The following is a 20,501-nucleotide window of genomic DNA, read 5'->3' on the forward strand; positions in this document are numbered from 1 at the left end:
AGATAATTTTAAAAAATATTGTGAATAATTTAAAGCTGCCTCTAGATGCTTTTAATTATGCAGCTTTGATCAACAGGGAGTACTACAAGAGAAATTACTTGATTTAGGGGATATTCTCTCCCTGGTGTGCAGAGTTATAAGTATGTATTTCTGTTTCACCACACATAAAAAGTATCTCCTCTAGGCTCCTTAGCACAAACATATGCATATTCATAGCCTTTCACCATGCTCATTCACCAAAATAGTCTTTTTTAGTTTTGTGTATTGCCTAGAGMATTCTTAGATTTTAATGTGTTATTTCATGTGATAAAGGAAGCAAAGAGRAAACATGCACATATTTTTTTCAAAATTTTGAAATAATAATCCTTTCTTTGGCATACTCTTTTATTGTGTCACACATTTACTTGATTTTGCATAAAATTACATGACCCAGATACAAACACCAGTGTAAACTGAGATGTTGCCAGTAGGCCAATAATTGTCTGCATCTTGGTGACTGCTCTATAGATTTTTAATATAAATAAAACAACAGTGATCAACACTGAAAACTCTAGTGTTCTAATTAAAAGGGAAACCTTTTTCTCAGGAAAAAGCACAGCCTTGCAGAAGGCCATATTATGTCGGTAACTGAGCTGATATCTAAAGTCACACCGGAATTTATTGCTGTAATAAAATCAGAAGTGGAACACAGGTTAGTCACATCTATTGCCAGGATCAAAATCTCAGTCATTCAGAGAAGGCAACTTTGTTTCATCCTAGTCACAAGCAGATATTTATCTATATCAGCAACACTTTCCTCTTGCATCACTAAGAAAGTTATCCTGGATTTCAGCAGCAGTAAGGACAGATCCACAGTAGGTGCCAAATTGATAGCTTTCACTTAAAGGACACAGGAAAAACAGGAGTGTTGCAAGGTGAAATGAGCTTTCCTGGCAGAGCTGTGTGTGGGGAAGTTGAGCTGATTGCCTGCATCTATTATGACTAGCCCAACCCAGTTCTGGAATAACAAGAATGTTGCAAGGCAGAGCGAGATCTTTCAGCACAGTAATGTATGGAGGAGTGGGATCACTGCTAACACCTTACAAAGTTCCACTTTCATGGAGCATCTAATCCAACCACAAAAGCAAAGATGTAGATTTTACCTTTTCTTAAAAAAAAAAAAAAAAAAAAGTTTAAAAATTACCTCAAAATACATGAGGACATGAACATCTTAAATTCACTGAGACATTGATTTGCCTATGTCTTGGGTTGATTTTGTGCCAATTCTGTATTCCTATTCTGTTGGCTTGTATGCCCAAAAGGTGCCTGCGCCTTCAAATGCGACCTGGAAGAAGGGGCAGGAGYAGYGTGGGCAGTTTAAAAGCCAGGGCTCCGCACAGACGTTTGCTTTTTGAGCTCAGCTCATGGGCTTTTGAGCTCAGATCAGCGCTTCAGGAGTCCTTGCTCCCTGCTTGCAGGGGAGTTACATTGTTGCCGTTTAGCAAGCYCAGGTTTGTTAGCTTGTGCAAACAGCTTTCCCTGGACAGATCCCCTCTGCGGCTGCTTTGATTCTGTTTCTGGAGCAATTCGGCAGCCGGCGGGGAGAAGCCACGCAGCTACGTCTCATCCCGGACTCCGGAACAAGCCAAGCTGGCAACAGCAAAATACACCAAGCCCTCTATTTCATCCACAGTGAGGAAAAGGACTACAATCAGTTTTTTTTCCCCCCACTGTTATCAGAGCGACCGCGTGGACTCTTTTCTTTTGTTTCTTTTTTCCTGGGGACAGGGGTTGCCATCTTTCTGCGCACCAGTTGGTGAGCGGCCGTGTGGGAGGGGGCGGTGTGTGTTCCTGAGTTTTAAATATCTAAAGTTACTTTTTATCTGTGTGCTGTGGGTGCTGTGTTTTGTTAATAAACTACTTTACTTTTTTCTCTTGACTTTTGCCCGAACATTTATTTCATATTGGTGGGAAAAAGTTATCAATTTTTCCACTTCAGAGGAAACATTTACTCTGTAACATTTTTCTGAAAACATTTGTCTCTAACCGAGACAGCCTATAGCATTCATGGAAGGATAAGAACTCAAACTGCTATTATTTCTGGATGGGGAAAAAAATATTATTTGCAGTTGTCCATGCACATGGACACAGCCTTTTTTGCTGAGATGAAACACTGACTTTACTTAGACCACTTAATACATAAAAAAACCCCACAGATATGCAAGGCGGATGAAATTTCCAAAATTTGTGAAGGAAATGGCTTTGTCTTTTTAGAGTTTATGTTACCTCAGGATAGATATCAACATTTTTAATGCCATTTTAATGCTGAAATCCCACTTATACACCACACGTATGTCTGAAACCAGCACATGGTAAAGAATCTGTAACAGTGGACTTCAAATACAGTGTCAGATTTTGGTTATTTTATCCCCAGAGAGTTACAGCCTCAAACCTGGGGGTCACTGGGGTTTGGGGGGAAGATGCACCTGGCAGGGCTAAGCCTTGCTGTGTGCAGGCAGAGCTCCCAGTCCCAGGGCCCAGTGGGGCACGTTTGCTCATGAATTTATGATTTCTCAAATTTTTAGCAAGCAAAGAGTAATCTACTGCCTTATCTGGCTATCATGCTCTTTCTCTGAATAACCTGAAACTATTGATGGGCTATTAATATCAAATTCTTTGCCAGAGTTACATTTCTGAGGAAAGGCAAGTTTTAATTTCTCTTCCTGAAGCACACTACAAGCTTTATCTTATTAATCTGGACACCTCACTAGTTGACACCTAAGACAACCTTTCTTCTTGCTCTTGCAAACACACATTAGTTTAGATTTCTACACCTGCTGGAAATAACAAGAAAAAAAMCAACTGTTTGGGTTTTTTTCTTCAGGTGATGTCTCCTTGATACTAAAGTTGCCTCATCTCTGGTTTAAGTGAGAAAAGCCTGGAAAGAATTCTAATTCACATATGTTTGCTACCATGCCCATACAGCTACACACCCACTGGAAAATTAGCCAAAATCAGACATTATTTTCTCTGTCCTTTCTCAGGCTGTGAATTCTGGTACATGCTGAAGGGGGAAGGAAAAGACAACTGTGACTGGTATGGGACCTAGCTATAAAATTCTCAAGCAATCCGAAAGCTTCCTCCTCCTGGGGGGAATTCTTACATCATCAGGCAGAATCAGAAAATAGAATGGAATCAACTAATTATTACTGAACTACTATGGAGGATAGTTATTAGATGACTTGACTWCATAATTTAATTTGGAAGAAATTACTGTATCTATGTTCAGTATTACTATAAACCAAATTAAAAGATCAGTGCCTTCCCACTAAATGAAAAGACATCTTTTCATGCTAGGCATACCATTGTGACATTACATATCAAACCCAACAATTAATGTCCAGTCCTTTGTGGCAGGTGGGGAAATATTCTGAACAATATTATGTGGGAAGCAATTGTAGGAGTGAAGAACTTCAAATAACAAAGAATACAATTATATTGGAGGACAGTTCTTTATGGCTTTCCTATGAATCACTTAACTGTTGGTGACATACACGAAGAYGTACAGCTACACCATTATCCTGCCTATTGCTCAGATAGGTATATAACTCTAGCATCACTTTAGATCCCAAAGACATTCCAAATGCCATGATTAATATTCATAATTTGCAGATACTTTTAATGCAACATTTCCAAGATGGTATTTTTCTTAATCCTCCCAATCAGCTAAAGTATTCAATCAGGCTAATCATCATCATCATGTTTTGATTCAGCAAGATTTTGCTCACTGCTTTCTGATTCAGCAACATTTTTTCTCTCTGCTTTCAAGAAGCACAGCCTAATATCACACACATTCACTCAGAAAACTGCTGCAAAGACCCTTTTCCTAATCAAACACTCGGAGAACACATCACTCTCTCCACAGCTCTTCCTGACTACTGCAACACCTATTGTCCTCACATTCAGGACCAATCATTGTCAACCACCACCACACCTATTTCTTCTTAAYCATTGTCAAGAAGACAACTGTGATTTGCTCATGTTAGAAGCTGGGCCAATTTTCATAAAACATAAGCTGAAAACACCATTAGAACATACTGTCTAATTTGATTATCATGTTGTGTTTGGCTAAAAACTTTCAAAACCCTCCACTTTTTACTGATAAAAAACCCCAAAATTCAGGGATGCTTCTTGTATCTCTTCCCTTCCTATCTCCCACCCACCATTCAGTGTCAGGAGTCCAGTTTTCAGCTCCTCTCACACCCACGTGGTGTGTTTTCAAACAAACCTCCCGTGCCTTTTTCTGTCTTACACCTTACACTTTATGGAAACTCCCTTAATTATTTGAAAACATTGCTGTTGTTCAAAGCTTTCTCTGACATTCAGCTTACTAACATGCTGTCGCGTTCCAACTGTGGGGAACTGCGAGGAGTTCTTTTAAAATAGATGGTCAAGAATAAAATGAAGTCAACTGAGACAAACTTTGTATCTGAGAACCATTTATTGGTAACGAAAACAGAGAAGAAGTAGTTGCCCACTAAAGGAGGTTGGAAAAGACAGCAAAAGAGAAAGGAAAATGGAAAAGGAACGGGTAGAAAGAGAAAGGAGACAGAGGGAGAGAGCGGGCGTTACCACCAGTAGGACCAGGGGGTGTTGTTGGCATCCACGTGACAGGGGTGAGCGCTGCTGCCGGAGGGAGAGCAGCTCGGGGAGAGCAATTCGGCTCCTGCGGCGATGGGCTGCTGGACAGACGGTGAGTGGACACTCGGGCAGGTCCAGGACCCTGGATGCAGTCGAAGCGAGGATCATGGCAGCAGGCGAGGTCGGAGGCAGGCAGGTGGTTCAAGCAGGAAAGGCGGTGGCTGGGTCAGCGAAGGAGTGRGGCGAGGCAGACGCTGCACTGCAGGCTTGGAGGGCAGACGGTGCCCTGCAGAGCGCCCAGGAGGGAAGGCAGATAGGTGGTGGGTGAGCGAGAGTTAGCGAGGGCAAAATCCAGGCAGGTTGGAGCCAGGACAAAAAGGCAGCAAGCCCACCAGCAGTGAGCAACAAAAAACCCCAGCCACACAGAAGACCATCTCCAGCTCAGCAAAGTCCCCCACAAAACTCTGCGAGCAAGGCTCATGGCGCAGTTGATTTTTATACCCCCTGGCTCCTCCCAAAGTCTGCCTGCTGACCAGGAGACCATTGGTCCAGTCCAAGCTTYTTCCAYTGGTGGAGCCCTTCCACCATCCRACTGGAGAAATGTCTCTGGGGWGAGCAGTGTCTCCGGGTGCCATCTGAGGTGGTGCCAGGCAAAATCCCCCCAGAAACAAGGCTTCACCCATCTCCTGTTTGCCTCCTGCAGGCTGCACTTGTGCACCCCTTCCCCCACATGCCTCTGACAAGCAGTGTTGAGGCAAACCAAGATTAAAATGGCTCCTCACACATGCCCGTACAGCCCCTATGAGCAAAATGTGTGATAAGCAGTTATATACACATCACCTATTTTCAAATGTCTAAAGTAAGCAAGAGTGGGATGGAGGGGACAGATCCTACCCTGAAGTAAATAGAGAGAGGCACCTTGAGAGCGATTTGGTTGAAGAACTCCTGAAACACTGCAAAATGTCCTCTGAAGGAATCTCTGTAGAAGCTGTGGAAATAGCCTAAGGAGATCAGTCTTTTGATTTCGTTTACATGAGTTGGATCCCTGAAGTGTGAATGCTCCCCCTGACCACTGGCATTTCCCTTCTCTTCTGTGTATATTTTATACTTTCAACTGTATTATATTTACATCGCTAAGATTTAAACTTGCAGATTATCTTTCCAGGCCATGTCTGTGTGGTATCTAGCATCATGGGAACTAGCTATTATACAATCATACAAAACAGTCTAACAATGCTGTTCAGTATTTTACTAAACAGAATCTGATCATGTAGTTACCACAGCATTACACACATATGCCTGGTAGATGGTGCACAGCTCTGTGCACCAATTTCAACTCTGGTATTTACTAAATTCTTCAATCTATAGCAAAGACCTGGAATGTGCTTATGGCTGGCACCAGCTTTTTTCTCCCCAGTGTGAATCATGGGCAAATCCTCAAGACAAATCAACATAGCAAAATAAGAAGAGAAGGGCAAATAGGAACATTAGGAAGAATCAGGATATCAGGAAGAATTTCTTCAGAGAAATGGTGATTAGATATTAGAATGGGCTGCATAAACAATAGCCAAAAGTCATGCCAGGCACCAGGTAAAAAAGAAACAGCACAGAACAACTGCACTGTGATGATCTAGTTCTTGTTCCAGATAATAAAAAATAAGTTCTTTCAAAGTCTAAAGTAAGAGAAAAATGTCTCCTGAAGCAAACAAAAAAATGAGGACATAATCAGTCACAGATCAAAATATGATCAAAATCTAACTAGGGAAAAATACTGAATTAAATTATTTTATTTCATTATAATAMATTTTATTAATAGTGACGAGTTAACCCCAAATTTTCAAAAGGACATATTTGGTCCTGTGTTATGGTATAGTCATTAATAATTCAGAAACTGGGGTGAGCACCATGGCATAAAATCTGCAATTATTTCAGTTACTCARAATCAAGGAAAATTATTAACCTAACCAAAAGTAGTAAGTGGACCCCAGAAACACTAAATCAAGTTTAAATTATGATAGATAGATAACAGACACAAATGAAAATAAACTCATAAAAGAACAGCATGTTTTTTTATGAGGTTTCAAATTAAAGACACAACTGTAAGAGACTTAGTGCAGTAAAACTCAATGTGTTAGGCAAAGGGAAGGTGATAGTTACCTAAAAAATCTCCAGATAAATTGATGTTAGTCACTGACATTTATTCTCCCATAGATTTAATTCACTCACAGTCTTACATTCAGTTACTCGCAAGCACTGGCCGTCAGCTATGAAGTACTTGCCCCATTCCAGGAGTTGTTTTAATTWTCAATAAAAACCTAGTTTTTTAACAGATTCTTAAGGCTGTCCTTCAGGAATCTTCAGTTGAGACAGAACATTTCTTTGCCCCCAGATCTGGCTTACCTTGCTTTCCATAAATCTCAGGTCATGTTGTTGCCTCTTATCTGCTTTTTCTTGTTTGGAATATAGGTCTGGAATATGTGTCTGCAGTCTCTTCTCCTGTTTGGTTAAGGGGAAAAAAAAACTGTGTACATGAGGTACTACAACCTTGTCATCCTCCTGCTGTTAGGATGCAAGGTCTTCTGCTGGAAAGGCATCTGTCCTGTGGCACACAGATACAGGTGGGAATGGAGTCCTGGAAATGGTGTCCTTCACTAGCAGTATAGGTAATTCCCTTAACCCTTTGTTTCACTCTTTCAGCTTCTGMTTACACAAACATTTTCATTCATCCTGCATTTATACCAAACTTAATACTTACGTTACAATTCTGCATAGTTTTATGCTAGATAAAATAGCATCTGATGGAGATTGCTATGGAAAGGACAACTTTTACCTCCTACTTCCCTTCTCGTATGCTCCTGTCTCTTTGCAACAACAGCAACAGCCATCACTGCTAAGCTCAGGGAGCAAACCGAGAGAAAAATCAACCTTAAATCACTTGGGCAGACAAGTCCTAGAATCATAGAATGGTATGGTTTGGTTTGGAAGGGACCTTAAAGATCATCTAGTCCCAACCCCCCTACCATAGGCAGGAGCACCTTTCAATGGACCAGGTGTTCAAAGCTCTATCCAACCTGGCCTTGAACACCTCCAGGGATGGGGCGTCYACAGCTTCTCTGGGAAATCGGTTCCAGTGCCTCACCACCCTCACAGTAAAGAATTCCTTCCTAACATCTAATCTATCTCCTTTCAGTTTGAAGCCATTAACCCTTGTTCTGCCACTACATGCCAGTATCAGGTGCAAGGGGGTGGTAGGATTGCATCTGTTTAATGGAAGTCAATCATTAGATCAGTTATCCTGTAATGGGAAAGCACACCAGTTGCTTTGGCCTCAGGAAGGAACCAGGGCCCACTTCAGCAGTTCAGTGAAAAAATCTCTGCTCAAGACACCACTACAATAAAAATAAAAATAACAGAACAGGCAGCTTAAACAAGGGAAGACAATTAGAAGAAAACCAGTGTAATAGGATTAYAAAAATCAGTGCTGTGACCTTACTAAAAAATCCATATGAGGCACAGGTCACTCCTTCTCCAAAAGATCCGAAAGGTATGAATAGGATTCAAATGTGAACAATAATAAAYATAGAAAATATCCTATGAAGAGAAATAATGAAGTTTCAAATTGAGAATATTATGCATGGACAAGTAAAGTAATTGCTGTAGAAAGGTCAGMTCAGATAATTCCATGCTTGCTATGTTACAACACAGGAAAAACTACAAAAAAGCACTGCAAGTGTGGAAAATTCAAAACTGAACAGAAAAAATATTTAAACRTTTTTTCATTTGTAATGAAAATGAAATGTTTTCATTTTTCATTTGTAATTTACATTCATYATATGTAATCCATTCATATTGATTATCATGGAAATTAAGCTATTAATCTAAATCCAATGTATCTATCAATGATAGTATAAATTAAACCACTTACTGCATAAAGAAATTAGGAAGCAACTTATTTGGGGTTAACATCAACTGAAGCAATAGGAGGTATTTACTAACAAAACGGGAAACTATACTATGGTTTAGGCAAATCTGATAATCCCTATGTAAAAATATAATTTAAAAAGGAATAGCAACTTGATTTCATTATTGAAATTTTATTCACAGTCTCACAATAACTTTTCCTACAGTTTGCACTAAAGAGTATTAATAGCTCATTAACAACAGTAGTCRCCATCAGAAGATTTTGAAATAACTAAAGTTTGGACACATTAAGCTTTTATGAAAGCAGTAAAGKCAATTGCGTGAAAAATTAAAACCAGCATATTTATAAACGTGTTTTCTACATCACCGCAGGTTCCACCTAAAATATAGTTTTCCTGATTCCCAATCATAGCCAGTTTCTCAGAAGCTTGTCTATTTTTCAAAGACCTGATATTGAACAGTTTTCCCTTTACCACTTTTTAAAAGGATTATTTTGACAAATATTCTTACCACAGATCTTGCTAACAAGCACCCAGAAATTGACTGCTTACTGTTCACCCACAGACAAGTGAGCTAAAATTAGCACTGAATCCTTAGTATGCCACAACTATACCACTTGGTTATTTTGATTAGATCATCCTGGTTTACTTTGAAATGCACATTGTCATTGCACATACTAAGATTCACTTTTTCCTGTTGTATTAACAATTACAAAAACATATATAACATTATAATCTATATAGTACCTAACATATGTAAAATATATAACATTGTAAGTTTTTCTCAAAGAGAAGAGAGATAATTTTATTAAGATAGGCATGGCAAAAATCAAAGAGAGCATAAGGATATGGCTTCATATATTTTGTTTGATTTTTTTTCCATTGTATCTGGGAAGGTAAAGAGAATATTATATTGTCTGGAGGTGGGGGAGCAGGAGAGGCTGCCAGCACTGTCAAAGCAAGGCTGGGACTTCATGGCTTAGTCAGGGGCTGGGTCAAGTAAACAGGGCAGAAGTAAAAGGCTGAAGCAACTTACAGTACGATAGACAGGGMAAGTGAAGACTCAAGACCTCAATAATATAGAGAGCACAAAGAACCAGAAAGATTGCCTGAGAACTCCTTGTGGAGAGAGAAAGAATACAGCTTGTACTAGGACATAAACTGRGAGATTTAAAGAGCTACATGAACTTCATGTGGTGATATTTGAGTTTAAGCTTGGATACTGGTTCTGGTAGAGAAGGGAATTTCAGTCCATGGGCATCTGAGAAGACCTTACTGCCTGCAATGACAGGAAAGCTGTCTGGAATAAAAGCAAAGCAACAGGCTGCAGAAAGGCAGTGTAAAAATTCTGAACCCAAAACAACACAATCTATGTTCTGAGAGCAGCGGACCATTCACCACCAGGGTACTACAGGAACATAAAAATTATTCTCCTTGGGTTACTTACTGTTTTGCTGTTTTCACAGGCTGTATATTTGAGTGAAAATACTTGGCAAATTTACCTTCCAGTTGTACAGTTTCTGCCTGTGATCATTTTAATAACACAACCAATTGACAAATATTCACTTTCTAAAATAGAAGGGACATTTTGCTTTTCTAAATCTATTATAGGCTTGATAGTATGTTCTGAATGTACATAATTGGAACTATACTTCACTGGACGTTTACCTGCAAAGTTGTCCGCCACTTTTTTCCTTTTAAGTAGAAGGTGGGCAATAGCAATAAACTAAACTCATGGGAGAAAAGGTGCAAACTTACTTCATTGAGATGTAAAGGCATTCCTTGTTAAGAACACTTCTTTGCTCACTCCAACAGTACTGAAGCCATTTATTTGGCACTAAGAGTGTCTGGACTGAAACAGACATTTCTGAACTTACTGTTGATGATTAATGTGCAGTTTAAGAGAGCCATTACTTTGTGACAGGCACTACAGAAACCAAGTGTCAGACAATATATCAACTTCTGCTCCACTCTAATTATAATTGAACGGTCAAAATTCTGATTCTTAACGTCTTGTTGCAAATACTATGCTACAAAGAGCTCAGCAGGGTAGATAGTTGTTGTAAAAGTCTTGTAGTGTGCAAATCATGCAGGCATTCAATTCGATGTATTTTAACATTAGCCAATGTTCACGTTTTTGAACGTGAACATGCGCCACAATCSCCTGTATAACACTGAAAGAAGATCTAAGTTTCTGCTATAAACGAACAAAAGGAACGTGACAYGAAGGAGCGGGCGCGCCGTCCGCCCGGGCAGCGGCTGGGCCGGCTGCGGGCGGCTGTCGCTCCCCGGGGCCGCCGGGGGGACCCGGGGAGGGAGGAGGGAGAGACGGAGGCAGGACCCGCCGGGTCCTAATGCCGCCGAGCCTAGGCAGGAGCCTCTCGCCTCCCGCCCGCAGTGCTGAGGCCGCGGCCGCGGCGGGTTGAAGACACCGAATCGATGCCCGGRCCATCGCAATGGAGAAATTTCTGGCCGCGCTGGCTCGATGGCAGATCTCACCGAGACCCCCCTAAGGCCACTTAGGGCATGTGCTCATGTGCGGCATAGTCAGTGTGCCAGTAACCGGCAGAGCTGAGCACAGCCACGGGTGAAAGAAACCAGTACCCCGAGAGAAAAGCACTGAAGGATTCCATGAGAAAAGGAAGAGGACAGTACCAGCAGCCCCTGACATCGATGCACCTTCTATGCTTGTAAGAAACCCTGATTTGTTCGTCAAAACTCAGTCCCCAAACTTTACCCGAGAGCTGCTTATCTTAGGGACAGAAAAAATGCTCTGAAACAGGTGGGAAAGTGAGGAGCAGGACTAAAACTGTACATACTGTAGCACACACGAGCACGATTTCAGGAAGTCTCCTGGCAAACAAAGGAAGGCTCTTGACAAGCCAAAGACTAGGAACAGAGGAAGTCCAGAAAGGCAGCTTTTACACCTGTAGATGYGGAATATACCAGCATGTTCGCTTTTCTGGCTTGCTCTTGTTACCATGGTCTATTAAAAGCAAATGGAGCTGTGCACAATTACCACTCTCTGCACCTTCACACATTCTCTCAAACACAACAGCCTAGCCAGAGCAGTAATTTCTGATGTATTTTCACTTCGCTATCTCTTTCTTCTCCTTGCCTATACATCAACACCACTTGAAGATTAAAYGGTAGAATTGTTATAACTTTATATGTTTTACTTGATTTTAGTGAGACATCCTTAAGACTTGAGATGACTTGGTCTGGGGGTGCCAGAACTGCAAACAGGATTGAAACAGCTGCTTTTATTGCCTTCCAGCATTTCCTGTGGAATTGTGATCAATGATGTTAACAGCTGCACATAGTTTTCATTAATGTGCCTAGTCTTGCTACCAAAGCTGACAAGGGATGGGACAGGCAAGCTCCACATAGTGAAAGCAGAGTAAGGTGAGCAGTGACAATTTCCTCCCAAAAATGAGCAGGGACATAGACAGAAAAAGTTGCACCCAATGTACAGCCATGAGCACTGTTAAGTGAAAAATTTATATTAAAGGAGTGGTCTTCCTGTAAATGTATCTGTTCACTTTGGCATAAACTCCTCCACTACATGCTATACATGACCAAACAGGATTATTATTTAAAAGCCAGTTATTCAGGATTATTATTTAAAAGCCAGTATCTGTCCTGTCACAGCAATCTGTCTTACTCCTAGCAAAATCAAAAAACAAAACCACAGCACAAAAATTCTGGAGCCATATACATACTTTCAATATATGAATCAATGCAGACTTAGAGTTTACACAACTATGTGGCACATGAGAAAAGCCTAAAGATGTTAAAGATCTTCTGAATCCTAAAGAATTTAAAACAATACCAGGAAAGTTTTACTTCATATACTTTTCTACACCTTTCCTCTCACTCCTGTGAGTGGTCATCTCTCTCCCTATTAGAGATACTAAAGAACCTGCTTCTTGAAACATTCTGGTGGGAAGAATCTGTAATGTAAGTGATAATTTGTGTGACTTTATCAATAGATAAATCTGTTTTGTCTTTCATGTTCTTACTAGAAAACAAAAAATCAAATGGGTTAGAAAGCCAAAATTCAATGAAAGATAAGACTGAACCAGAGGCCAGCTGGTTCAATCTAACACTAATTAGTGTTTTCACAATGTGGAGAGCATTAGATCTGTGCTACCAACTTCCCAAATAAAACCCAAATAAAATTTTTGCATCTGTCCAAATACTTGAAAAAATACACAGGTGGCAATGCAAATCAGATACTTCGATAGCCTCTCATCAACTAGTCTATAAATGAAACTGTACCACCTTGTTAAAAAAAAACAAATAACCAAACAAAAAATTATTATTTCTCAGTTTCAACTTAGGCTCACAAGATAGATGTAGCTTACAAACTCAGCAAATCAGCAGTGGGAAAAAGAGCAATCAGACACAGTAAAACACAGCTTTTTGAAAGAATGTATGTTGAGTAATTGCTAGCACACACAACTTCCTAAGGATTCAAACGGATATGAGCATCTTCCACATTTTTATGTGCAATGGCATCAAGTTTCACTCTGGGCTGCAATAGCAAGGGTATGCCTTGAGGCTGGCATGTTTATTTAACATATGAGTCATTCCATGTGGAAGTGTTACAGAAATATCCACAAACTAATGAATTGTGAAAGAACTATAACATTCTCCCCCCCCAGCCCTGCACCTACTAAAGTGTCACAAATAAAGTTAGTATCACAGAAATGATTCAGCAAAAGAGGAATTAAGCAGTAAATGACAGACAACTCTTTTACAAATCAATCACATAACTGATTTTATTTGAAACCATACCAGTCAGTACAGTCATCTTAGAAAAGATCAACAGCAAAAGACATTCCAGACTTGACTTTTATAACTACTGCAGCTATAGATAAGATACCTCTATGACATGAAAATTGCAAACTAGGTCTTTCTTCCCTGATATCCTCCCTCAGAATCTGAGGGAATTTAAAACTAAGGACTTRTCAGAGCTCCCTTAGCCCCCTCTCCATACTCCCCGCAAAAAAGTCGGTCCAAAATATAAAAGGATAAAATAATTAACCAAATACTTGCCATGCAATGAACCTGAGTGAAAGATTAGCCCAGAAAAAAAAAGAAAGTTGTAAGCAGCCTAGCTTCTTCACATTAGCTTCTTACTACATTAGCCTACAGAATCACAGCAGTTAAGAAACACATTGAAGCAAATATCTAAGCTGACATTCATATATCAAACATACACATTTGTCCAGTGCAGTTAAGAGAATCTAGTATGCCCCTAAATTAAAGTTGCTGATTTGTGTTTTGTATTTTGGCACTGGAATGAGTCCATTTACACTTTGAGGGCCAGATTTTATTTCCCTTTCACCTCCAAAGTAAAAATGAAAAACTGAGTATTACAGAAAAGGACATTAAATTGCAGTCACTATTAGTCACCTTCCTTGCCAATCTAACTTCAAATAAAGAGACTGCTTACACTAATCTTTTTAGGTCTAACTTATGCACTTATACAAAGACCTTTGGAGTGTGGCCACAGACTTCACAGAAGTTCACCTACCAGGTATGTAGGTCCTCTCCCCGTGTCTTAGTGAGAATGCTTTGCTTTAATTAAGGCTGCCCTGGGTACCTGCTATGATGTGCAACTGAGTCCAGTGCAACTGGGTTCTATCAGCTTGGCTGGTACTTMCCCCCATGAGGATACACCCCTGTTTTCCTGCTCTCACGGTGCGCCCATGGGAAGTTTCTGTGTTAGCACAAGGATGTGTCTGAGCTCCTTATTGTTACCTCTGGACAGGGCTAAGGCCTCTGACAGGCACACTTGCCACTCTCAGACATAAACCACCACCCCTCTGACCAACACAGTCTATCAGATTAAAGCCTGCTTGTGGATCAACACCTGAGCCACTGCTGCTTTCTGCATGGCATGACAAAATTAAGAGTTCCTGAGGTGTGTCAAAACCCTAATTTCACTGAAACACTCTGGAACAGCTGTCTCAGCTATTAACCTCGTTCATCAGAAGAATACTCAGTGTCTGTGCTGCTTTTTACTACAGAGCATATATACATCCAGCACCTCAAAATACCCKTATCATGAAGCTTTAAGAATTGCCAGCTGATACCAGAACAGTTCCACTGTAATATCAACAATCAGTGGGATTAAAGAGTAGGAAGAAAAAGAGGCACAAATTCTTTTTAATTTTGACAAGTCAGTATACGTATATATACTACATTTATACTATGCAGCTATACATATATAAACATATATATATATATATATACACACACTATATATATATACACTATACAGCTAAGAACATACTTGGCTGTGGTGGAAACAAGAATTTTTGCTTAGGGAATTGCTGGCTTAAGTTATTGGAAATACTAAATTTAAAGGAACCACTTGTACTATACTACAGTTAAAGTAGAAGTTTTATTGGTGTTTTTACTTGCATTTTCTAATTGTGTACATTATTTAAATAGCATGGAACTTCCAACAAAGTAGTATCAGTACAGTCATTTAGCATGCTGCCATATTTTTTTAACCAATACAAGGATTAAAAGTTTCCAGCTATGATTAGCTTGTCAAGAATTACATGTTTCATATCCCCTGCAAAGTTGGATGCAATGCCTGTTAGAATATTCACATGTGTAGTGGTGAAATATGCCACGAGAGATTAGTTATACTGAGTGAAAAAAGTTGCCTTTTTGTTTAAATGACTGTTCAAAAATATTCAGTTCTAAATATTCAGAGAAACAGGCTCACAAACAGTGAATCATAAATGGCCACTAACTGCCTCTCCAAAATAACTTACTTTTCTAAAAAGATGCTTTCACTGGTTTTATATGCAAGAAATCATTGCTAAGTAAAGTTGTACACTGCTTCAGAATTTAAAATACTGCATGATATAGAGCAATCCTCCTACTTTTCACTTTTCAGAAGAAAATTTCATCAGACAAATCTTCAGAGAGAGACACAAACACATTTTACTGAGAACTAGCACATAGTGTTTAATAAATTACAAGCAAATTCTTACCAGAATGGCACTGTTTTTGAAGATGTCATATTGATTGTTATCCTCAAGATATCCATTCTTATTTATCATTAGTACCCTGCTTCCTTTGCACTCAAGCTTTGGAACGGATTTCTGACAAGCAACCCACACCTACCAAAATAGTTTATAGAAAGCAAATTATATAGCTGTAAGACATGGAAAATAAACCAGCAATTTGCAAACCACTGCAAGTGCAATGCAAACACAGTCAATAGAAAATTCACTGTGAAACATTCATCCTATTATGCTGGACACTAATATAATCACAGCTGAAACATAATATTTTTAAATCACTGCTTCACCTATCAATAAACTGCAAAAGCAGAATTCCTTTTCATCCCATGGAATTTCATATCTCATCTCATCTCATTAAGGATGGTCATTTGCCTATAAATGATTTCTATAAAAGAACAGGATAAAGGAACATTATTTTAAACTATACTTAGGGTCTTTTAAGGACTTACGAAAACTATGTTTGAAGTTCCACTATGCTGGACAGAGCAAACACACAGAACAGTAAAAGGTCCCTGACCACACAGACAAGAAGTCTAARCAGGTAAGACAGCACAGGGGAAAAGTGCATGAAAGCACAAACAGCATCACTGTAGTAAATTTAACAGTAGTTGTACTTTGCAGGTGGCTTTTTCTTGCAAATAATGTAGAAGGAGGGACAGGGTAAGGAGGGCACATAGGGTGGAAAGAAGTGTATGTAGTAAGCAGGAAGGGTGAAGAAGTGAAGAGGTAGAATGGACAGCAACAGGGTGGAAGAAACAGTCAGTAAGCATGGGACTAATTAAAGTTGGTCAATGTTCTCTGAATGGTCAAAGGTCCCTTGGGCTTTTGGCTCTTTCTGTTCCTGTGAGTTAGTCTCTGGTGAGGRCCTTTCTTTACTGCTCCCAGGCTTACAGTAATATACCTATACTTTTTTTCATACTATTTTCAATCTTTTCCCCATCACAATCCCGTCTCCACATTTTAAGATGGGATCAGAGATCTCATCCTCACTCGTAGCTTTAAAATAGAGATGATCTGAGTCTGTTCAACAATATCTGTATAAAAGAAGCACATGGAGATCAGCCCTATTTGCAAGTGATCCAAGTTCTGGTATTCTGATTTCAAGCTTCCTAATTCTTTCTTAGGTAACACATACCAGACAGCGGAAAAGTGAGGCAAGACACTGATCTATAGAACAGCAGCTGAGAGTTGACAAGAGCATGTAAAACATTGTACTCCATGTTGATTAACATAGTTGTTAGGATTCAGGATTGGTACTATAGCTCCTCTATAAGCTCTGGTACATACAGCCAGATGGAAATATTCTAACCTTCACAGTAAACAAACTATACTTGTTCAAGTCTTAACTGCATATATTGAGCTTTTATCAGGAAATACATTTTCATTGTCAAAACACTCATTATTTATATCCTTTAGCATAAATGGAGATAACTCAGTGTAAAGAGCAAGTYTGCCGACAAAGGCAAATTGAACCTATTGAAGTGGTGTAATTTTTTATGGGGCTGTACGGACAAGGGTAAATAAACTAGGCTGAAGTCACTTTCATCTGGTGCAAGGTCTCAAAAAGAAATAATTTATACAGGCATAGCAACGGCAATATAATTAAAAACAATTTCTGGAATTGGGCCAGTCCTCCTAGATGGTTTCCTGCTATGCAGAAATAAGCTACCAACAGATACAGTTTTATACCGATACAGCTCTATTCACACCAGGGAAAGGTGGCTGATACTTTAATTATGCCAGTACAGATAGAGAAACACCTGATAGAAAGCTGAGTGTCTCAGATATAGTCAGTGTACCTGTTGCAAGATAGCAGGAAGCGCAGAGTACTAATTCCTAATTTAAAAAAATAATCCCTCCTGTGTAATTCCCAGAACATTATCAACCTTTGAAATGTTAATGGAATTACTAGAGACAAACCAGAGTTTGAATTCCTCCCAAATTCTGTCAGGAGTTCATCTGACAAGTTTTCTGTGGGCCACTCAGGTGTCACTATTGTCTTCAAATCCCTTTTTCTATTTAAATTAACTCTTTCTTTTTTTTTTTTTTTTGGCAACAATGTTGTGGTAGTTTTGAATTTTCGTAAAAACACTGGTAAAAGCAAAGTGTGTCTTTTGGCTTGAAAAATACACATAAATGCAATTACTCCTCCTCTGCCAGACTACAGCTTTGGAAATTACCTCTGACTTGCTAATGACAATGACAGGCAACCAGTTATCCAGCAAAATCCCTTTAGTTCAGCTGCACAATAGTCCTTCCACACTACCTGTACTTTATTTGGTTGTTTGAAATGGCATCTGCCAATTCAAGTTGTCCTGTGCTGTTAAAAAAACCAAAACAATGCAACTTTTTTGCTTCTAAAGGAAGAAACTTTAGTTATTATTCCAAGTGTTCTTTAAAGGAAAACTTGTTCTTTAAAGGACAAAACATTCAAAAAAAAAAAGAAGTTTTAAACATTATGTTGTCCCTGGGACACTATGAATGGTAACYCCCAGACAACTGAGTTGAGACACCAGAATCATCTGATAAAACAAAAATTCATTTTTCTCTTTACTTGTGACTTCTTTACAACAGCTTCCAAAACAGACTCAAGAGAAATGCATATATGCATTGTTTTTTTCCCCCTRTGTTCACCTCCCCCTAAAGTAAGACCTCTGCCCTCAGGAATCTTTGGATAAAGTGCAATATCTACAGTTGTAACTCACGTATCAAAGGCAAACTGTATGTGCTTCATTAAAAATAAGAACTGCAATGACCATAACCTAGCACATGTACTGATAGATACATAAGTTATTTTTAAAAAAAGTAAAATGTTTACTTTTTATAGTATAAATGTTCTCATCTTAGAGATGAATCTGTATTGAAAAATGAGGTGCTTAAAAGCTAGGGGTTTTTGTTTGCTGGTTGATCAATCTCAGTAAGAAGAAAGAAATTGAAAATAAAAATCAACACTACAATTCTTGTATAGCATCCTCTCATAAATTAATGGGAAGGCCATACTTATATAGAAAATCTTGTTAAACAAACATGGTATCTCCATTTASAAAAATTATCTCACTGCAAATAGCTAACAGAGCACTTTAAAGACCTACCAGCAAATGTAGTTCTATCATATACAGAAATTATCATTTCTTGATACTATAAAATTTTATAAAAAAATTAATTAATCTAAAATCCTTTAACTTACAGAAAGCATCTTGAAGGATACAATACTGAAACCTAGTACTTATAAATCAACTTCACTGCTCTTTTTGATGGTATTCCATAACATACACAATTAMCATTCCACAGCATGATAGTTAAGTTAATCTTCCAGCCACTACATAAGCTTCATCACCTCTTCTTGGTGAGCATGTCAGGAACAAGATATCCTCTCTTGGAAGACCCTGGAACCCCCATAGCTGTATTGCAGACAAAGCAAAAGAGTCTCTTCCCTCAAAAACAAACCAACCAGCTCAATATGACAACATTAAAAGGGTGGGATCCAAGAGAGAGCATTTAAGCTGGATGTTCATGAGCAGGATAACAAATTCCTGGGCCTGCTCTCAACAGAATGTCATGATGCTGGGACCCAAAACCAGCATAGCACCATGTCCTGCCATTGTTGTTAAGCCCTCACATTGTTGTCAAGATCTCACATAAGCCCTCTCTTAGACATTCTTGGAACATGTCTTGTCCCAAGAACAAGATATCAATTTCTGAGGGGGCAGGAAGCTAATTGTATTCCAAAGAACAGTGGAACAAAGATATTCCATAAAACTAATATTTCAAGGGGTTTCCCACAGAGAGAAGCACATGCACAGCTTTTGCCTGGCTCAGATACTCCAATTTTAAAGTGCTAATGGCACAAACTTACCAAAAGTGATACGAACTGTCTCTCAAAATATGCCACTTCTCTAAGACTGAATGTGCTGTGTGCTACGTGATTTTTTTTTTTTTTAATTACAAAGAACCATCAGTAACTGTTGCTCAGATTTTCTATAACTTTACAAGTTCAAAAGGTGCAGAAATTTGCCCCAGTTGTTTAGTAGCAAGAAGTACAGGGGTTATTCATTTTCTATAAGGGAACAAAAACCCAAATCCTGTATTCTTCACTTATGAACATGCAACTTATTACAAGCATGTCATACTCCTTACTTAAATTAATTAGGAAGCTACTGTAAAACCACTTGTATTTTAATAGGTTTTTAAACCAACTGCTTGGCAGGAATAGGTGCTTACTTTCTTAAACTAGATCATCTACTTCAGATGCAGCTGTTTCTCTCATTCTATACTGCCTATAGAACTGAACATAGAAAACTTTAAATATATCTCATTGATGTTAACAGTCCATTGAAGCTGCATATCTTAAAAAGTAATACATGTATTTCTTTGATTTGTTGTAATCTTTTATCTTAAAATACTCTCAATTTTTATTCTTGACCTTGATCTCACAATACTGATCCATTTATACTATCTTTTGGGTTTTGAAGGTCGCAAGGAAGTAAGTCTATAGTTGAAATTGGATAAGTCTTAAAAACAAATACCCAAATCTGTAATGTTTTCTCTTTGAAACACTATGACAGAAGAAAAGCTTTTTGTTTTTTAACAAGGTAGATGTATTGTTTTTTTTCTAACAATTACAGTACTATTTTCCACTTTTTCCTCTGCATCCCCCCRGAAAAAGCAGAGTGAAAGAGGACCCTGGATGATAAACTAGGACAAGTTACTGGAGATGGCCATAACAGTTCCCGCTGCCATTGCACACACTGCTCCTCTTCAAGTTTCCTGCCTCCAGTACTGAGGTAGCAGTCCCTGATACACCACTGAACTTTCCAAGCGCAGAAATAAAGTGCAGCAGCACCAGTTCTGGGTGATTTTAAGGCTCTCTGTTACAAGCTATACTGAGCTGTCACAACACAAACAACTC

The 20,501-nt window shown here is 39.0% G+C and overlaps 1 protein-coding gene across 4 annotated transcripts in view; it reads right to left on the minus strand.

Moving 5' to 3' along the window:
- Positions 1-2,445: 2,445 nt before the first annotated feature.
- Positions 2,446-20,501, minus strand: part of LOC130577614 (uncharacterized) — a 32,296-nt gene continuing 14,240 nt past the window's right edge. For 2 of the 4 annotated variants that reach the window (XM_057373106.1, XM_057373104.1), the window contains exons 5-7: positions 15,560-15,688; positions 7,021-7,124; positions 2,446-4,906 (exon numbers count right to left, since the gene is read on the minus strand). In XM_057373106.1, the coding sequence (XP_057229089.1) occupies positions 7,038-7,124; positions 15,560-15,688 (216 nt within the window). In that variant the 3' untranslated portion in view covers positions 2,446-4,906; positions 7,021-7,037. Of the gene's footprint in view, positions 5,609-7,020; positions 7,125-15,559; positions 15,689-20,501 lie in introns of those variants that run through there. The other 2 variants (XM_057373105.1, XM_057373107.1) reach the window with 2 other exon arrangements.

This window comes from Malurus melanocephalus, unplaced genomic scaffold (genome assembly GCF_030028575.1).
Source record: "Malurus melanocephalus ecotype Western Australia unplaced genomic scaffold, MMel_1.1 scaffold_185, whole genome shotgun sequence".
Lineage (NCBI taxonomy): Eukaryota > Metazoa > Chordata > Aves > Passeriformes > Maluridae > Malurus > Malurus melanocephalus.